General features: G+C 35.5%; 1 protein-coding gene across 1 annotated transcript; it reads right to left on the reverse strand.

Annotated features, from left to right (window-relative positions):
* Positions 1–137: 137 nt before the first annotated feature.
* Positions 138–12,598, reverse strand: LOC113279832 (protein NAP1-like). The gene is made up of 24 exons (XM_026528486.1): positions 12,328–12,598; positions 11,839–12,230; positions 11,678–11,752; positions 11,407–11,487; positions 11,229–11,309; positions 10,047–10,129; positions 9,749–9,833; positions 8,878–9,003; positions 8,639–8,746; positions 8,347–8,391; positions 8,121–8,263; positions 7,214–7,346; positions 6,768–6,878; positions 6,549–6,627; positions 5,851–6,044; positions 5,138–5,283; positions 4,815–4,896; positions 4,524–4,634; positions 3,891–4,016; positions 3,645–3,784; positions 3,462–3,558; positions 1,888–2,879; positions 1,498–1,710; positions 138–966 (listed from the first exon to the last, which is right to left on the reverse strand). Exons 2-24 carry the CDS (start codon positions 12,214–12,216, stop codon positions 474–476), a joined length of 4,122 nt encoding a protein of 1,373 aa, XP_026384271.1. The 5' UTR covers positions 12,217–12,230; positions 12,328–12,598; the 3' UTR covers positions 138–473.
* Between the last annotated feature and the right edge of the window lie 5,050 nt (positions 12,599–17,648).

Genomic DNA, 17,648 nt, shown 5'->3' on the forward strand with positions numbered 1-17,648 from the left:
CTCCAATGTTTGCTGGTAATCTTCTCAGACACATAAGTGTGGAACACAGGTTTTAAGCATAACACACATAAATATTGAATGCAGGATTTAAGCATAACAGCTAGCAATGCAACGCGAATGCAGCAGATTCTTGGATGCTGGGATACTAAGAACATGTGGTTGTTTAATGTTTATAATGTTCTTTTGAAATACATCTAAGTTAAATATTTGAAATTTTCCACTTCCTTGAACAACTGTGGCCAGTTGGATGGTTCAAAAGCCACAGATTATATAGACCCATCTTGGGATTAGAATTCCAAGGGAAATGGTGGGCATCAACACCTTACAGATAAGCAAGCCCTTGGATCATCTCTGCATGGACTAACCATCTCTCTCACTCACACGCTATCCTAAACTTGCAAGAAAACAATTAGATACATATATCACATAACTAATAAATCATCAAAAATACAAAAACACATTAATACCTCTTACTACTTATAAGCTATTGGACCAGACCTTGACACAGCAAACCTTGGCAATGGACTTGGACCCCTACTCCCTGAAGTTGAACCCTCCGCAAATTTTACTTTCCTACTTGAACTATAATCCAAAGGACCAGAACCACGAAGGTTCCGATGTTTGCCGCTGTCATTGCTACGTACGCTACCACTGTCGGTGTCAAAAGGTTGGTCTTGCCCATGAGTAGTTGATCTGGAATAAACAGATTCAGTAGCAAATGAGTGAGTCGATTCCCCGTGGTTCTGTCGGTATGCAGGAGAGCTGTGCGCTAGAGATACTGAAGGTGATAGCCGGGGTGATGGACTTTGTAACGCAAGCGGGATTGATGGAGAATTAGCATAATACTGGCTATATATCGAACGAAGAATGGCATATGGAATATAGGTTTCAAGTGTACTTCTCGGGAGGTATGTGGATAACTCACACAGCTGGTCCATAAAGATCAGTTTCGCAACAAGATGAGACCTGTTAAAAATAGTGTCAGATCTAATACCTTTTATAAGAAAGCTAAAAGAAAAACAACGTCAGAATTTCTGCAACATCAGACGTAACAAAATATATCAAAGAGCTGCTTCAACCAGATAGCGGTCAGCAAGAATTTTCGACAATTTTCGAGTTCCTAATAAGAAACTCGATTCTAAAAAATTCTCAGTTATACAAGGTGGAGATGCATGATAGTTGATTAGCCAGTTTGTGCTCCTACCAATTCTTTAAAACCTAAACCAAGTTACTTTGATTATAAAGGCTACAGTACAGATGCAACAAGAAATGAAGTGCGATATAACCCACAATTAAGACCACTTGACTAATCATGCAGAGATTTTACTGGTAGGCTGGTAAGTCTAATGAACTAGATGTACTTGTCTAGAGAAGGAAATTACATACACAAGAGTGCTGAAAAATATCTGGAAGATTATCTGGTTAAGCAGCCACTTCAGAACAAGTTCACAGAAGTTTCCATCATATTGGCATTTAAAAGAATGATAACCAAGTTACCTGTTACTATCGTTCCACGAATCCAGTATAATCCCTGATGCACACTTCACAAAGGCCTGCATGGCAGACTTAATGTTTCCTTCAACTAACAAAGAGTTGTTTACATCAGATTCTTGAGCCTCTTCAACATGCCCGTTTGAGAGAGACCGACTTTGTTGCTGCTCCCTTTCAAATCTAACGAACTCGCATCCCGCAATAACAGCATTGATGCACCTACATTGAGCAAACACAGCATTCAAGTAAGAAGACATCTCAACAAAATTTTGAATAAATAAATAAAGCCAATTAGTAACCGATAATCACTACTGAAGTAAACGAACACTTGGATTCACGAAAACATGCTGCTACTTTGGCAACGTAAAGAAAGAAAGAAAGAAAGAGAATAGTAACCTGGCCAAGCAGTGGATGTTATTATTGAAGCCACCGGTATCAACATTGAATGCCGTAATGTCCCAAATGTTAGATGTCATGAAAGCAGCAAACAGGTATGGAAGCAAGCTCCAGGAACCATCACTTGCACTCCCTACATCATAGAAAATGGACCTCACCCACTCTGAATCATGATCACCATCTACACCGAAACTATTTGCAACACACCTCAACCTTTTAATTTCCTCCTTCTCAGGTAAGAAGCTAGGTAAATGCTTAGCTACGCCATCCAGCAGGGAAAATACAAGAGGTGCACCTTCTTCCAGCACAGCTCCAGCAGCCTCTGCTAAAAGGCGATCAAAGGCCAATGCTTGCCCTGCTTGAATGCAGAATCCAGCTACTGTATCCATGTCCACAATCTGGTTCAGATTTGCTTCTCTCTCCAATCTATCTCCAGACTGTGTGCACCCAGCTATTGCCTCTAGCACCTCACGATTAGACCGCAGAGCTGTGTCAATACAATTTAAAAGTGCAGCAGTGTGTTCTTTCATCATCCTGTCGAGCCTGTCAACACCATAGCCACCAAAAATCCGAACAAAGGCCTTCAGTTCTTTAAGATCTGTGACTGATTCAGCAAAATACCCACCAACCGGTCTTGTGCTCTTGAAGCATCTATGAATAGGTGCAAACAGAAGTCCTGCACCTGATATGTCCTTGACAATGTTTTCTATGTACCAATTACATACTGATTCAACCGCAGAACCTGTCTGCTGGTCTGCCCGCTTCTCGAACAAGTGCAGGGAAGAAACTGGCCCAGAGAATGCCTCCATCAGCAGGACTTCTCGAATGCCTTGTGTAAGGTCCATACTAATGTGCTGCTCTGCTAAATGAACTATGCTGATATGTCTGCGGATTAATGCCTCCAGCACCGAAGGCCTCTGAAGATCATTATCAGATTTAAGAACCACAAGCAATCTCCTCCGGAAGTTACCAAGGATGCATTCTCTCATATACTGCAAGAAAATGGTAGATGTGTTATGGTTGATATTTGGGCAGTTCGAAGTCAGTGCAGTGGACTTCATGAATGCATCAGGAAGCAAAAGAAAGGTCTTTTAACCATTGTCTAATGGGGTTTACCAACAAGTCTACAAAATGGCTTGCAATTTGTATTAATAGTACACCAGACTATCTACAATTTATCCTTTAAAATTTGCTCACACAGCAGAAGTTTGTAATTAAAATTTGCAAAATATTTATCGCTTTTTCTACAAAATACACATTAATCATTTTGCTTTTAAGACTAGTATGCAAAGAGAGGTCTTCATCTTTCTCCAGAAAATATAGATTTTATTACACAAAACGAAGATGTTATCAATGCCAACTCATTAATACCTAATTCTCCAAAATTACTATATAGACTGACCTAAGCCTTTCGAGTATGTGACAAATCTATGACATAATATACATCCTTCTCAATCTTATATGCAAAGCTCACATTTAATAGCCATATTCAACAACAAAAAGTTGAATATGGCTCCATGTCATTCAAAACGAGTTTCGAAAAGCCAAAAAAATTAAGGTGCTCAAACTCTTACCTCTCTAAGAACAAATACATGGTTTAAAACACATATCGGCTCCATGTCATTTAAAACTGAGCAAAGGTTTGTTAATCTCTGCATTGCAGCTTCTAACCTGTTCTTTCGAATGCAAAGAAAGATCATCAGTTTGTCCATCCAAATATTTCCAGGAAGGGTATACCATAGATTGGGTTCACTTACATTTTGATAGAGTTGTTATTTTCCGGGTAGCTCTCATACCCAGGGAGCGGTAAACCAGAGAAGCCTTTTGGAGATTTAGCATAGGGGGTTGAGAACTTTGTTGCATGATTCATGTGCATAGCTGCTTGTTCTGGAAGAAGCTGAAATTTCAATAAATTTTGGTTCCATATAAAGTCTTAGTTAAGTAAAAATAATCTCATAGTTATTAAGGTTAACTTATAATATTATAACCAAAGAGATAACAACCTGAGTCTCTAGCAATCCAAGACCTCCTTCTGAGTCTAGAATATTTATCAGTCCTTCCAGTCCACCCATAATGGACTCAATGAGAGACTCCACATACAAAACTGCATCCCGACCAATTTTAGTCACCTGTATCAAAACAAATTAAAAAAAAATAAAATAAAATTAACATACACAGAGACTTGATTACTGGACATGGTCAGCAGAGAAAGGGGGAAAAAAGAAAAAGGGATGGTTTAAAATCTTTTGATATCTGGGGAAGTTTTTAAAATGGGGTTCAAGTCATAGAACACGATCAAAATTTCTGTAAGAATGACCAGCAAGGTTTTAAAATGTGTTAATGCAGTGAGCAGAGGTTTCCTTTGGAGAAATGAGGCGGTGCCTCAAGGCATATGTCATAGAACACGATCAAAATTTCTGTAAGAATGACCAGCAAGGTTTTAATATGTGTTAATGCAGTGAGCAGAGGTTTCCTTTGGAGAAATGAGGCGGTGCCTTAAGACAAAAGAATCAGCTATTTCTGTAGAAATGATTAAAGCTGTAAAGAAACAGCTACTTAGTGAAAATAACAAGTAAAGAGGCACGAAATTGTGTCAAAGTGACAAGTAAGAAAATGGAGGGAGTATATTGCTTTACCTCCTCTGGAACAATAATGGACGCACACTCTGGAAAACTGCTAGCAACTCCAAGCCAGGCACAGCAATGTTGAGGCCGGCCTTCTGGGCCAAACATGGTGTTTCTAAAAACCTGGTCAGAATGTAATATGTAAACAGCAAACCCAATAACGTGTTTCTCAAGCAGGAGAGAATAACAAACAAAACAAAACAGAAATAAATAAATTAGGGCAATAAAGATTTAGTATCCGATAAACCAGCAAGTCCTTAAATTAATTAGCTAACAACCAATCTAGAGAAATGAAAATGCTACCGCTGTAAGATGGTGGTGATAAAAATAAAGCTTTTTTAACGTGCCATGCTTCGACAGCTGAGATTCAAGTTCATCAACACATCTGCAAGATAGTTTATTTGAGTCAGTGCAGGTGAGCACATATCCCATTGCAAATTACAACCCGGCCTGTTTATAATTATACATCACTTAGTTGACCTAAATATATGCAACTCAGAATGCAAAAACATCAACCTAGCTTGAATAAGCAGGACACTTAATTATGAGGCTTTAATCTACCAGTACGTTATGAATTGCAAACTAACTAACAACAAGTCTGAGACTACTACGGAGAAAAAAATCACCTTGACCAATTAAAAGCAGCATTTCCTTCAGATAATAAACCTTCCTTCCCCGTTGAGACAGTAGCCTTCTCCAAGTGTCTAATATTTATAGATGAGCGAGAAGATGTGACAATCATTAATACTGCTAACCATTCCTTGCGCAAATCCTGCACCACGGAAAACAAATGCTGTATCAAAGGGCAAAACTACTATAATAATTATTAGTTTACCCTAATAATTGCAACATAAACTAAGAAAAAACTATCCCTAATAATCAGTTGATCATGAATAATTTTTTTGACTCTCTCTTCCATTGATGCACCATTTGTTCCAATGCTAAGTTGGGCTTGATGAAGAGAATCAGAGTTGCAAAACTCCACTGAAATAAAATTGAGGGCTAAAAATTCAATAGAAGACTACTAAATCCCTGTAGGAATAATCCTCCTTCTATAGCATTAATAAACATCAAACTACTCATAGATGGGTGAAGATAAATAAGTAATCATCCTTCTAAATAAGATAATGATTAAATTTCCCTGGGGAAGTATGGCATTGTCTCTTCACAAAATGTAAAATAATAATAATTTATGTACGTTATACATGCGAACTAGAATCGAGATGAACTATCCAAATGCAGAAGAGTAATGCATAGCCATAACATAATATACTCGTGGTAGACAGATTTTGAACCAGAACAAGTGTGAGAATGAGAATGTATTTTAGATAATTCTTACTGATAAATCGCATGTAAGAGCAGACACATTTTCACCCTGTGGCCTTGGTATGTTCTCAAGACGCTGAACAATCTGCTGAAAGAGTCCTTTTAAGGTTGAATCTAGGTCAAGAGCCACCATGCCTGGCGTGTTCAGCAAAAAACGAATTCTACCAGCGGAGGATGATAAATACGATAGTGCATAGCCTCTTATTGCTGCATACAAATGCACCCTATATTATTTCTAGAAATATTACCAGGAGTTTCTCCTTCTAGTTGACGAAAATAATAACTAAAACCATAACCAGGCAAATGAATTAACAACGCAAACATTGTGTTGTTAATTCATTCAAATTTTTAATATCAAAAGGCTCCTAAGTTCTAATAAAGTCGGGCTTGATCAGGTCTTTCCTCCTGATGCTCGGAAGAAACCTTGCCACCCCCACTTGACCAGTAAACTGGCAAGGACGGGCTTGAGATGAAGGGACCATGTGTCATCCATGTTTGTACTCCAGTTCAGGTCATTCTAAAATTCAGACAAGAAGTTTGAATGCTGGGTACAGTAAAAGCAAGAGTACATAAATTCTAAAACCATGTTCAAGAAACTGGGTTTTAACTTTTAATTTTCTGCTGTTATATATTATGTTGATGCTATGACAACAAGTCCATACAACACTTCCGCTCTCAACACTGAGGAATTGAAAACATATCCCGACTTACCGGCAATGTACTTCCGCACCAAACAACAAAGACGGTCAATACCATCCAATAGAAACCCTATTGTTGGATCATTTGGATCCTGAAATAAAAATTATACTCATTATATGCACAGGTTTAACTGGTCAAAACTACAAGACTGCAGCCTCTTCACAGAATTAGATGAGGAACTTAAAATTGTTGTCCGAGTTAATAATGAGACATAAACAGTGAATAGCTTACTAGCTCAACTGGTACCATCTTCACAGCTTTAGACTTTGATGATATAACTCCAACATGTTGGAAGTACCAAAGGACTTCAGACTGCGCCAAAGCTAATGCAGAAAATACCATCTGCACGCATAAAGTCGTCATAATAAACTAAAGTTATTATTCGAACTAAATTTTACAGCAATTAAACTGAATAGGGAAAATTATGATCTGGTCGAAAACAGTATAACTCTCAAGTTTCTGGAAGGAAAAAATGTCCATGATTTATATCCTCCCTCATACAATTAGATTGATGTGTATATCATGTATTACTTCAAACTGAACATAACATTGAGATGTATCACAAGATTCACAACGAAGGAAGGAGAGGGACAATGACAAAAATCCATTATCATATGTGCAATTAACCTGGAAAAGGAAGGGTGGGGAGATAACTCAAAGAACAGAAGAAAAACCACCTGAATGTTTGGAGCCAACAAACTTGGCTGGTCGGTAAAGAAGAGAACCATTCTTCCAATCTCTTGTTTCAATAATATTCTCCTCTCGCGGTGTATAGCATCACAAGATACTAGTGCTTGCTCGTGCACTTCACTACAGAATTTCAACATTACGTCATACAAATGTCCTATTTCCTGTATATATAAAAAAATCAACGAGGAAAAGTGGTTCTACCTGCTTAAAGAAAAGTACATGGTGCCAGTTTCAAAGACATGTATATTGTATTTCAGATGTCAGCGGTTTTATCAGATCACTCAAACTGAATTAAAATAAGGTCATAACTGATATTGTAGCTTTCTGATACGAATTATCACCAATTAATTTCAAATATCATTTCCTACTGAATGAGCCAATGGGGATATCACATCAAAACAGGGGAGTGTTTTGCTTGGGCATGATAATACTTAAGTGTACGAGCAAATTTTGAGAAAGGGTTTCAGCCAGATATTTACTAAAGGAAGTGTTTACCCTGTCCAGAGCATGACCTCTAACAGAGCTTTTACATCCTGCTTCAGTTCTTTAGTCGAAACATCCATACTATAGCCTATAGGTAGTTAACTATTAAATAAGTCTTCTCCTCGACCTTCCAATCTGAAGAAATAGTTGGGAGTTTCTGCAGGTGAACAAGATGTAGTATCCCGCACCCACTCAAAATCTGATACCGTGACAAGTCTCTAAATCATGCATGAAGCCGGCATGAAAAGATAATGATAATACTGCAGAGTAAGAGAGTTTAAACCTTCGAGAAATGTAAAGAATTTTGGTGTTTTTCACCTGTCACACCTAACAGTAAGCTATTCGACCATCTATACCCTTAACTTTGCCAGTAATATTTTTTTCTCAGAAGATAGTACGAAAATTTTGTACCTTATCATTTTCTCTACCTGCTTTGCAACACTATACTCCAGATCTGCTTCCTTTTGCTTTGCCCGGCCAGATTTTGCCATCTTTTTGGATTCTAATATCTTCGGTAAAACGTATGTTTGATAATCCTCATGCAACAAAATAAACTGCATGTTTATGAAGAGAACATTGATTATCATGTCCAAGCACATGACTACAAAAAATTAACCAGGGATAGATAATAATTTACCTCATCCCTAAACAGTGTTAGGATTAAATTTTCCTTCAGTGCAACCTGCAAATAAGAAATTTAAGAAAAGATCCCTTAAATCTAATTATGTCAGTAAAACCTAACAAGCATCATTTTAAACAATAGGTATTTAAATAATGAAAGAAATGCACCCCAAAAAATAAATATGACTATGCCAACTTACATATGAAGCATTACTGTTGCCAATACTTTCAGGATAAATTTTTAATCAATTTTCAGTATGTAAAGAAAGGCAGCAGAAACCGTGAAGTAAAAGACTCTCAATGCATACCAGAGCAATATCAATGCTTGTGACACGGAGTAGTTCATCAGGGCAAACAAGATACCCAAATAGGACCCAGTCTCGGTAAGAAGTTACGTTAGCTAAATCTTGAGCCCTCTGCGAAAAAATGACAAGATAAATAGAAGGCAACAATTAAACATGATAGGAGCGTGAAAGGTACATTTTAAGTTTATCAAGCTATGTTGTCTTGCAGAATGCACAACATTGAAAATGAAAAAGAAGCTTACCATTGGGTGAGCAGTATTAGTGAGTATGTCTGGGTAACGAGGATGGTAGGGACTTAAGAAGCCCTCATTTCTCAACTTCTTGGAATCGGTAGATAAAAAGATAATAGGACCAACCGCCTCTAAAACCTGAAAAGGAAACGTAAAATTTTTAAGTTTCAACCGTGGCATTATATTTTAAGTTATACGCAAAATGCAAGATGTTAAATTAAACAAAACACTAAAAGTATATTAACATCACTCATATTGTTATAAGTTCATTGATGCTGAGAACTAAGTGAAAGAAAGAAAAAAAAAAAACCGAGGTAGTTTTTCTTCACAGAGTATATGGCACTAACCATTAGGTGGGCAAATAATGGGGCAACTTGATTACCTAAATTATAGAAATCCAACTATGTGAGTTCCTCTGTAAGCTATGTATTGTTTGTTTCTTTGAGTGGTGTTCTACATTTACTTTCTACAGTATTTTTGTTTCAGCCTGCACAGGTCCAAGCCACTGGGACCCCTTAGTTCTAACCAGGGAGTGCGGAGGTCCCAAGAATAAAGTCTCTCCTCCAAAAGTGACTTTGCCAAGTGGGCTAATCAAGAAGCACCTAACAATAAATAATACTTGTATCCTTCTCTTATATATGTATTTTCCGTCCAGATAAGCATACAATTTGTACTATCGTCCAAACTATTACACGGTTGTTGTTGTCCAAACTATTACACATGAGTCTGACAAAATGTTTCTATAATCTGTAAATAAAAATTAATGAAAATAAAAGAACAATAACATAACAGGTTTCAACAAGCAAAAATAAATAAATGTGTACACTCGTCAAGAAAGAAATTGTTTGAACCTATGTTGAGGTAAGAAAAATCAAAGGCGTACCTCCCCAATGCGTGGGCTGACAAAATTAAGATCCTCATGCAAGCCTTTAATTGGTGGATCATAAGAATCTACAAATTGAACCAATCTGCCATCACAAAAGAGGAAGAAATTAGGTGCAACTTAGGATAATGAAATGAAGAACTATTTTATTAAGTAATAACAAGACATACATAAATATACAACTTCGATAATTGCCACAACCGAACAGCAAAGTCCATTGGAGGAAGCCCTCTAAATGCACTTACGAAACAAGACATTCAAATCGAAATTTGTATAATTCAGCGAAAATGTCCACTACCTATGATAAGACTCGCAGTCTCGACCATTTCTTAACATTGCATGCAGAAGGTTATACATCTGCAGCAGCATTTTCCTCGGTATCTGTGCCAGAAACACGTTCCTTTAATTAGCATGCAAAAAGACACAAATAAATAAAAAAGATGGTGCATATGTTCATCTTCTGGCCTGCTGAAATTGCTTGGCACCCTAAACACCACCTATATCGCCATACTACACTACTCCAGAACACCGATACATATATAAAGATATGTGACTGAGGTCGACATCCAGCGGCTTACAGGATTACTGGCTGACAGCCAGAGATGATATGTCTCAGTCTAAATCTTGTGAGGATGATCTCCTGGCATCTTCTCAAGACAATAAGACATTTTCAGACCCTCTTATCCCACCAAATGCCGATACACTATCAATGATGACACAGAACAACACTTTAACCTGTTGTCCAGTTCTAGCAGAAAGAGTTCTCCATAGCGAAGATATATACATCATAGAACAGAAGGCCTTGGTTCGATTTCAATTAGCAAGCACAACCATGTTTAAAAAGTTCATTGCTGAGTTAGAGCTAATTGGTAGTGTTCATTTACAGGTTCAGAATGTTTAACCGGGGATTATTTTCCGCTAATTTTCCGTAGCTTAACAATTCATACGATGGGAGTTTCCGTTTACAAATTTAGAACTTTGGTTCTTGGCTCAGAGTATAAAATAGTTTTCGTGAGGATGATCCACTCATAAATCACCAATAAGACCATTGCATGTAACTCAGTTACTCTAACCCAATAATATGTTGATTCAAAGTCAAACGTCAAACTGATAGACCAATAATGATAACTATTAACTCATATTTGTTGATCATAAAGTAAACAAGTAATAGCCTAATAGGATTTTGCATTCACCTAAAAGACCATTATTTCAAATATTAAGGGTTTTGAGTATAGAACTTTATTCTCTGTAATACTGGATTCAAGGTTAACAGTGAAAAAGATGATATTCAAATTTGATTTATGTGTAAATGGTCATTATCGTAGTTATCTCTCTTATATAATCCTAAGTGTGTCAAACATGAGGATTCACATGCATCAAAACACTGGTTATGCACATATAATGTAGAGGTAGAAACAGTGATGGCAGAAGCCAAAAACATAAATAGTGACTATAAGAGAGAAAGAAATTTGGGACTTGCCTTCTCAGAGAATAGACTAACACGGATAAAGGAGCAGAACAAGTCCATAAACGCATGCAAAATCAGTGAGTTTTGATGAGGCTGCAAAAAGAGGGGGGAAATGTAGAACCTTCACTTTAGGAAATTATGTAGTAAACATCTTTCTTAATGTATAACAAAATAGAGAGCAAGAACTCACCAGCAACGTTATCACTGTGCTGCTCAAGTCCAATATAAGGCGTAGGGCATCTTCTCGAAATGCCATTAAATCTAAAAGCAGCTGCTTAAATGATTAAAACAGATGTTAAATTCTACCCGATTAAATTAAATTATGCAAACTTCAGATCACATTCTTGGATAAATCTACTGGTATATGCTTCTGAATTCTCATGTCCCTTGTCTGATTTAAATGAACAATGAGATGATAAAGTAGTGTTCCTATAAAACGTCGAACTAAAATAAGCACATACCGATATCCAAGGTTCCAGCCTTTGAAAATGTACTTCTGCATTGTCATTCAGTGAATCTAAAGCGATCTTATCGACCTACATTAAAACCCAACAAACAATTATATTTCACACTAAACAGATTAAGAACCTCCATGAAATAAAAAAACAAATACAAGTCTTACTTTTTCCAATTGCAATTTGCTGGGATGCTCTGGAAACTTCTTTGAAACAATGATACAAATTTTGGGATGATTTGGAATAATACCAGATTTCCAAAATGCATCAGAAAAGACATGAGATAGTGAATCTGGGTAATCTAATATTTGATTCAACCTATACATTTTAGCTACTAAACCTTGAGCAACTTCATTAAGCTGTACCAATGACTGCATATTCAACAAACCCTTTTGAGATGATGGAGTTGAATTCTGTGATTGTTGTTGTGGTTCAGTAACCATATATTCAGACCATCTTAATTGACTATCAAACTCTCTTGATCTTACAGATGAAGTTGGAGACCCATCATCAGTTGCTAATTGTTGTTGCCTTGATTTCGCCATTATCGTATATTCCTCTGAAAATTACACAATAGAAGAAATTAGGTTAAATTTTCGAGGAATTTGAAGTACATTTTGACAAGTAGGTGGTGAATTAAAACGTACAATACTAACCAGGTATAAGTAGTAGTAGTTTCAAGAGATGGGAGCAGCTACTTGATTCACATTACAAAACCCTAACCCGGAAAAATGAAATTACATCGCCTGTTTAGATCTGGAAACCTTAAAACCCAAAAACTGGACTAGAAACTTAAAAGTATTTCTGTGCAGCAGCAGAGAGAGAGAAGGGGGGAAAGCAAGAGGGCAGCTGAGTTTAATTGCACTAGAAATGTTTTAGGCGTAGTCAGACTCTTAGGTAGTGTTTGGTTTCTTTTTTTAACTCAGTCTGTCAATTTGTGGATGTTAAGGCCGATACCTACTTCCAAATATTACTATGGTAAAACTGGCCAAATTTAGTAAATCACTTCACTCCTGGTTAGAAAAAATACAATCTTTGAGCATGATAATGGTACAAAACCGAATACATAGACTTAGGAAATATTTTAATGATCTTTGATTAATCATTTAAAGCGGCATCAAGCAGGTAGTAATGGTGTTCCACTTTGTTGGCTTGATTGGAGGTATGCATACAAATTGACTGTTTATACTGTATTAGAGTGGCTATCACCTCACCTATATCAACAATAGTGAAGACTTTTGAGGTTTGGAGCAGACATTCTTGTTTTGCACACAAAGAGAAAATGAGTGCAGTTGGGGGAGCCCTTTTGAATCCAAATATTGCACAGTGGATGAAACACGCCAACAAAAATACAATTATTGTGAAGGTGGCTTTTTTCAACCTCGCATTCTTAGGAGTGTGAATTCGTGTCCAGGATGTCTATTTCACATTTCAATCTCTATCTTTGATTTGGTTTAGGGAGTTACGTAATGAGGGTTGTGATTCTATACATCGAGGACAATGGGGTCATCAGTTAAATAATCAACCAATCAAAAGAATATGTGAAATATACAGTTGTTAGAGGAGTGTGAACAGATTTGGACTCCATTCTTAGAGGCGACCGCAAAGGAATTAGGGGTGATTTCTTTATTATCATCCCGTAGGTGTAATTATGGGATGTTTTGGTGGTTAGAAACTACCTATATGCCCTTTTACAATCGGTAGTTTAGTATTGGTTTTATCGACCGATTATGACTGTGTTCTTCTCTTCTTTGCTTTGTTTCAAAAAAATAAATTTGGGGTTGCTGTCACAATTGGTAGATAATAAACATCACGAAACTACCGATTGTGAAAATAGAGAAATTCAAAATTCCATTGGCTTTTAAGAATTTTGAATTCGGGGTTACTATGATAATCGGCAGATAATGGACATCCTGAAGTTACCGATTGTACAATCGGTAGATAATAGACATCACGAGACTACCAATTATGAAAATAGAGAAATCTGAAATTCCATTAGTGTTTGAAAATTTTGAATTTGGGGGTACTACCACAGTCAGTAGATAATGAACATCACGAAAATTCGAAAATTTACTACCGATTATGTTTGTGTAAAGAATTCGAAAATTTAAGGATTTTCGGGCTACATTGTAATCGGAAGCCTATCAAATATCATTTTGTATCGATTATACATATATTTTAGCACAGTAGTTTTCAATTGGTAGATATGGTACTCCATTATCTACCGATTCTGGGTTGTTCTGAATCATGCGAAAATGAAATATCATTTATATAACAAATTTCTCTCGATTGTAAAATTAACTACCATTTATTAAGAGTAAAATCGCCATTATGAAAAACGGGATATAAGGGGTGGGTTCATTTTAGGTTTGGGTGATCTTATTTTGTTTTATTAGTCGCCCCTAATTCTTTCAGGATCCCCCTAAAAATGCCAGGTTTTTCTACTGGACGGATTGGTATACCCAAATAAATTGGGGTATATTTATTTTGTTTCCAACCAAGACAGCGGGCTAAGGGATGGCTAATATATGTAAAGTTGCTCGATTACTCAGTTCCTAATAATAAATAAAACTACCTCTTTTTGGTTTTAGATAAATCTTATTCTTCTCCTTCTCCATCATCATCAACCTAATGATCAATTTCTTTCTCGCTCTCTATATTTTATCGTTTTGAAATGAAAAAAATCGTCGATTATACTTTTTTTTATTAGCAATTAATTCTTTCAAACTCTATTTAGTACTTTGTTTTGTTATTTGAATGACATATTATATCAGAAAATTTGAAATTGTTGAGTTGCAGTTATATAGTCGTCATGGTTTTTTTTTTGGTCGAGCATGACGACTGTTCATATTTATTTTTAGTCGTCAAGATTATAGGATGAATAACGTGACGAATTTTCAAAGAGTTTTATTTCTGAAAGTAACATTCACAGGGTCGTCATCCACATATCTAGACGACTAGTTATGTGGTACGAATAGTCGTCGGATTTTGAAAAGCTAAACCTTGACGATTAATAACTCCCAAAAAAAATATCGTGTGAACAAATTTATTATTGGTCGTCATGGTTTTGTAAAAATAAGATGACGACTAATAGGTAGTCATCGGTGTGGTGCATTTTTTACCATGACGACTGTAAATGCGAAATCCAATGTTTGGTCGGCACGTTTTGATTCAGTCAAACATGCCGGCTAAATTTAGTCGGTGTGCTCTGTTTTAGTAAAGCATGCCGACTTTGCATGCACTAAATTCTAAAAGTGCTTAATCGGCGTGCTTTTTTCAGTCGAGTATGCCGACTTTTCATAGACTGGATTCTGAAAATTTAAATTTCTGCGATCATTTGACGAATTAAACCGATATAACCTTATTCGATGCCATCTTGAGAAGTGCTTTACTATAATGATTCATTTTTGTTCAAAAACCAAAATTTTTAACAAGATTCATAAGTTAAATCTAACAAATTGTTTTGTTATATTTATTTATTTTTTCTAACAAGAATCACAAATTTGAATTAGTGTTAATCACTTAGGAGTGACTTAGTCATTTCCTAAAGTATTTAGTTAAGAGGTTTTTTTATTTTACTTCACGATGATCCTATTTGTTTTATTTGATATACCCTAATTAATTTGGGTATACCTCAATTTTGCGAGTTTTTTCTAAGAAGAACCACCAATTTGTGATTATGATGGTCTGGCTGTTAGCAGTTAGCACTTAAAATCTTGTATGTTACAGTAGACACTTTTGTTACATCAAGTGTAACTGAAACTGGATATCCAACCGTCTATGTGATGTCATCTTGTTTCCCATTAATCAATGGGTAAATGGGTCAATTACCCAAGAATCCTTAAAATAAGGTTCAAATGGACATGTAAAGATTATGTATGGGTGAAATGGACATGAAAAATTTTAGACAATCGTGTCCTTTATGTTTATGTTTTTATTTTATTTATCCTTTTATCTCTCCAACTTTAAAACATATCCCAAAAAAATTCACAACTCTTAATGTATACATCCGATTTTAATAATTTTTGTATCTTTGGAAAGGGTTTTAGATTATCCACAAAACAAGATTCATTGTCAATAGTTAATCCGAAAGTATTTTTTCCGAAAAAAAATAGCTAGGACGAAACTGGTTGCGTCATGGGTTCTACTACGGTATCAGACATCTAATCGAGCATACTATTGTTGTTTCATCATCTTTAGTGGTTTATTTTCTTCAATTTCGTATCCTCTGTTTTACTTTTCCTGCAATTTTTGATTTTATGATAAAAAATTTGTATAAATTTTGTATTTTTCATATTCCTTTATTAAGAATGATAGTTTTCAATACAAACTATTAATGTTCTTGAATACAAACTTAAGGATGATAATATTCTCATTTGGAAAATTAAGCTTGATTCTTCCGTTATTAAGAAGATTCCAAGTTTCTGGTTTTTTAGATGAATCTATTCCTTGTCCTCCTAAATTTCTTGTTTTTTTACTGCCTGGTGTGATGATGATAATACACTCATTATTTGGATACAATCATCAATTTCAGATGTGTTTATTTCATATGTTGTTGGTGTTAATGTTGGAAAATATTATATATTTATTTTATTTTATTTAAAAATTTTAAGAAAATTAATTAAATTAGTTTTTCCTTTTATTTTAAAACTTCTCTATGAATTTCATATTTGTATAACTACTCAAATTTTATCTGATTTTTGACTCTAAATACTTATATATAAATAATATATCAATTTACAAACAAAGAGCACTATCGATCTATAATTAATATTCTTAGTGTGATTTTATTTATTTCTTTAAAAACAAAGTGATGCGTTTAAATCACTTAGATGCACTGGCGATAAACTCATTAAAACCAATTTTGTTTACAAAAGAAGAAGCCTTCTGAACGTTAATGTCTTTGTAAGATTGATAAACCAACCTTAGTAGTTGTCATATTATGGTGGTCGAAAGCTACTAATCACACCAACAAAATAGTGGCTTGGTATAAGTGTTTACCAACGGATTGACTTCGTGGCTACATTTAGTGGATTGAAGTATTTACCTTCTACTGTACTTTCTCGTTGCTGAAAGCCACTAACAATGCCACCAACTTGATGGTTGGTTTAGGTGTCTACCAACAGATTTTTCTGGTGGGTAAGACAAGTGACAAAAAATATTCACCTTCCAAGGTACATTTTGGTTACCCAATCATGGTGACCGGAGGTTAATAACAATAAATATGATATTTTGGTTGTTAAAGTATTGTTTCTAAAGAGTTTCACCTACTCTCGTTGTTGGAACATTGGTGGTCAGATGTTTCTGCCAACCAGAGCTGGTTTTAGTTATCATAAACTACTGCTGAAAAATTCCACCCACCACGGTTGGTAAGAAAATAATTATTAAAGCCAAGTTTTCTTGTAGTGGTCGGTCTAGTTTACATACGAACATGTCCTTTGTGTGCTATATAGGCAGATTCCTTTCTTTATTTTGTAACCAAGAAAAGATTTCAATCAATTGTATCCTGTATTTTTAACATTATTAATGAACTGTAAAGCTTCTACTACTGGCTTTTCGGATTGTTTTTCTTTTTCCTAGGATGGTATGGCTTGTTGGACCTTTTCTTTTTCTGATGATCCGCCTTATTTGATTAGTAGAAACTACCATATGGTCCTAGAAAAAATATAATTGAGTTAACTTGGTCTTGTTGACCTTTTCTTTTTCTGATGATCTGCCTTATATGATTAGTAGAAACTACCATATAGTCTTAGAAAAAATATAATTGAGTCAACTGTCTGTTTGGTCCTTTTCTTAAATATATATTATTGTTTATCATAAATATTATTGTTTGGTCCTAGGGTGGACAATACCCACGTGGGATGACGTCGTCAATGATGTCATAATCTTTTAATAATGATAGAAATACCATTTTTCTCTCTCTTAATAAAAATAAAGTATGAAAATAAAAACTTAAACTGAAATATCTTTTGAACCA

Source organism: Papaver somniferum, chromosome 1, assembly GCF_003573695.1.
Source record: "Papaver somniferum cultivar HN1 chromosome 1, ASM357369v1, whole genome shotgun sequence".
NCBI lineage: Eukaryota > Viridiplantae > Streptophyta > Magnoliopsida > Ranunculales > Papaveraceae > Papaver > Papaver somniferum.

Bases quoted from the DNA above. Each gene is read 5' to 3' on its own strand.
- LOC113279832 (XM_026528486.1), bottom strand. From the start codon at position 12,216: ATGGCGAAATCAAGGCAACAACAATTAGCAACTGATGATGGGTCTCCA. The intron at 7,347-8,120 runs GTACAAAATTTT...GAAATTCTGTAG, and splicing joins CAGGTAGAGAAAATGATAAG to TGAAGTGCACGAGCAAGCAC. The intron at 1,711-1,887 runs GTTACTATTCTC...TGCTCAATGTAG, and splicing joins AACATCCACTGCTTGGCCAG to GTGCATCAATGCTGTTATTG.